The sequence below is a fragment of the Rhinolophus ferrumequinum genome, chromosome 8 (assembly GCF_004115265.2).
Source record: "Rhinolophus ferrumequinum isolate MPI-CBG mRhiFer1 chromosome 8, mRhiFer1_v1.p, whole genome shotgun sequence".
NCBI classification, from domain to species: domain Eukaryota; kingdom Metazoa; phylum Chordata; class Mammalia; order Chiroptera; family Rhinolophidae; genus Rhinolophus; species Rhinolophus ferrumequinum.
Window position 1 is genome coordinate 95,673,700 of NC_046291.1, and position 2,593 is coordinate 95,676,292.

Genomic DNA, 2,593 nt, shown 5'->3' on the forward strand with positions numbered 1-2,593 from the left:
GGAGTTTTATGGTTTTTGGTCTTACATTTAAGTTTTTCATCCATTTTGAATTTATATTTGTAGACAGTATTAAAAAATGGTCTAATTTCATTTTTTTAACATGTATTTGTCCAGGTTTGCCAACACCACTTGTTGAAGAGAGTTTCTTTACTTCATTGTATATCCTTGCCTCCTTTGTCATAAGTTAATTGACCATATGAGTGACAGTTTATTTCTGGGCTCTTTATTCTATTCCATTCATCTACATATCTGTTTTTATACTGGTACCTTACTATTTTGATTATTGTATTTTTTTTTTTTTAAGTTCTTAGTTTATTAGTCCTCTCATGAAAAATCTGCTCAATCACCACAGTTACTGAAGAATCTTTACTCCTTCTGTCATCCAATCTCCACCTCACTTTTTGCCAGCACCAACATTGGCCTTTGCAGTCCCCCTAACTTTCTTCATTCTGTTATTGCGTTCCTTTCGCTGTTTTCTTGAGGTCTTTTTCTTCTCATACAGGCCATGTCTTGCAAGTCTATGTTTGGGTTCATTTTTCTTTGCGTAATCCAAGGAATCATAAATCATGCCAAAGCCAGTTGTCTTGCCACCACCGAAATGGGTTCTGAATCCAAATACAAAGATGACATCTGGTGTGGTCTTGTACATTTTGGCTAGTTTTTCCCGAATTTCTGTCTTAGGTACTGTTGCCTTCCCAGGGTGAAGGACGTCGATGACCATCTGTTTCCGTTGAAGTAGTCTATTGGTCATGAACTTCCTGGTCCGAATAGTTACTGTGTCGTTCATGATGGCAGCGGGCCTTCAAGCAGCCAGGGGGGAAAAGAGAGCCACTATGATTATTGTAGTTTTGTAGTATAGTTTGTATCAGGGAGCAAGAGAGCTCTTGCTTCATTGTTTCTCAACATTTCTCTGGCTATTCAAAGTCTTTTGCAGTTCCATATAGATTATAAAAGTAGTTGTTCTAATTCTGAGAAGAATGCCATTAGTATTTTGATAGGGATTGTATTGAATCTGTATATTATTTCAGGTAGTAAGGACATTTTAAAATATTAATCCTTCCAATCTGTGACCAAGTTATACCCTCCAATTTATTTGTATTTTGATCAATTCTTTCTTCAATGTCTTATAGTTTTCAGAGTACAGGTATTTCCCCTCTGGTTAAATTCATTCCTGGGCATTTTATACTTTTTGATGTAATTATAAATGGGATTGTTTTCTTAATTTCTTCTTCGAATCATTTGTTATTACTATATAGAAGTGCAATAGATTTCTTTATATTGATTCTGTATTCTGCAACTTTACTGAAGTCATTTATTAGTTCTAACATTTTTTTTAGTGGAGTTTTCATGGTTTTCTATATATAGGATCATGTCGTCTGCAATAATGAGAGTTTTTGTTCATCCTTTCCAATTTGGATGCCTTTTATTTCTTTGTCTTGTCTAATTGCTATGCCTATGACTTCCAATATTATATTGAACAGAAGTGGTGAAAATGGACATTTTTCCTTTTGATTACTTTGGGTTTTATTTGTTCTCATTTTACCAGTTCTTTTAGGTGTAGTTATATTGTATATTTGGGATTTTTGTTTGTTTGTTTGTTTTGTGAGGTAAACCTACGTAGCTATGAACTCTCCCTTAAAGCTACTTTTGCTGCATCCCATAAATTTTGAAAAGTTGTGTTTTCATTTTATTTCAAGATAATTTTTATTTATTGTTTTATTTTCTCTTTGATTTATTGTTTGTGTAGTAGTATGAGGTCTGATAATTACGTTCATGTGCTTGCCACCATGCACTTACACTGGTAGCACTATACGAACAACTCCAGAAGGTTTCATAACCTTGGTATATCAGTGTCTCACAGCTGTGTTCATGTCAACATGTAGTGGTATCTTGCTGAGTGGCGTTCATTATTGTTGTTGCATGTTTTGTGTGCCATTACAAGAATGTCTGAGCTTGAGTTAGAGCAATGAATAAACATTAAATTTCTTGTTAAACTTGGAAAGAGTGGAGGTGAAACCATGGGCATGTTAGTCCAAATTTATGGGGATAATGCCATGAAGAAAATGGCAGTGTATAAATGAATTAGATGTTTTTCTGAAGGGAGAGAATGTGTCACTGATGAAGAGAGGTCAAGTAGGCCACTAACAAGCAGAACTGATGAAAACATTTTAAAAATTCATTGAACTGTGCGTCAAAATCATTGGCTGACTGTGAGAAGCATAACAGGTCAAGAAAACATCGATAGAGAAACAGGGAAATCTTAACTGAAAGTCTTGGCATGAGAAAAGTGTGTGCAGAAATGATCTCAAAGGAGCTCACTGATGAACAAAAGCAAGGGAGAGTCGAAGTTTGCAAAGACCTTTTGGAGAGACAAGATGATTTTGGGGCCATATTATCACTGATGATGTAACATGGGTATACCAATATGACCCTGAAACAAAGCATTGAAGTGCACAATGGAAGTCAGCCAAAACTCCATGACCAAAAAAGTTCCATCAGTCCAAATGAAGAGTCAAAATGATGTTGCTAACCTTTTTATGCTATCAGAGGGATTATTCATTATGAATTTGTTCATAATTGGATGAACAGTTAA

The 2,593-nt window shown here is 35.0% G+C and overlaps 1 protein-coding gene across 1 annotated transcript; it reads right to left on the reverse strand.

Annotated features, from left to right (window-relative positions):
- Positions 1-301: 301 nt before the first annotated feature.
- Positions 302-829, reverse strand: LOC117025999 (40S ribosomal protein S24-like). Its single transcript, XM_033112384.1, has one exon. The coding sequence runs from the start codon at positions 785-787 to the stop codon at positions 395-397; it is 393 nt and encodes a 130-aa protein (XP_032968275.1). The 5' UTR covers positions 788-829; the 3' UTR covers positions 302-394.
- Between the last annotated feature and the right edge of the window lie 1,764 nt (positions 830-2,593).

Excerpts from the sequence above, each read along its gene's own strand:
- LOC117025999 (XM_033112384.1), bottom strand. The coding sequence starts at position 787 with ATGAACGACACAGTAACTATTCGGACCAGGAAGTTCATGACCAATAGA.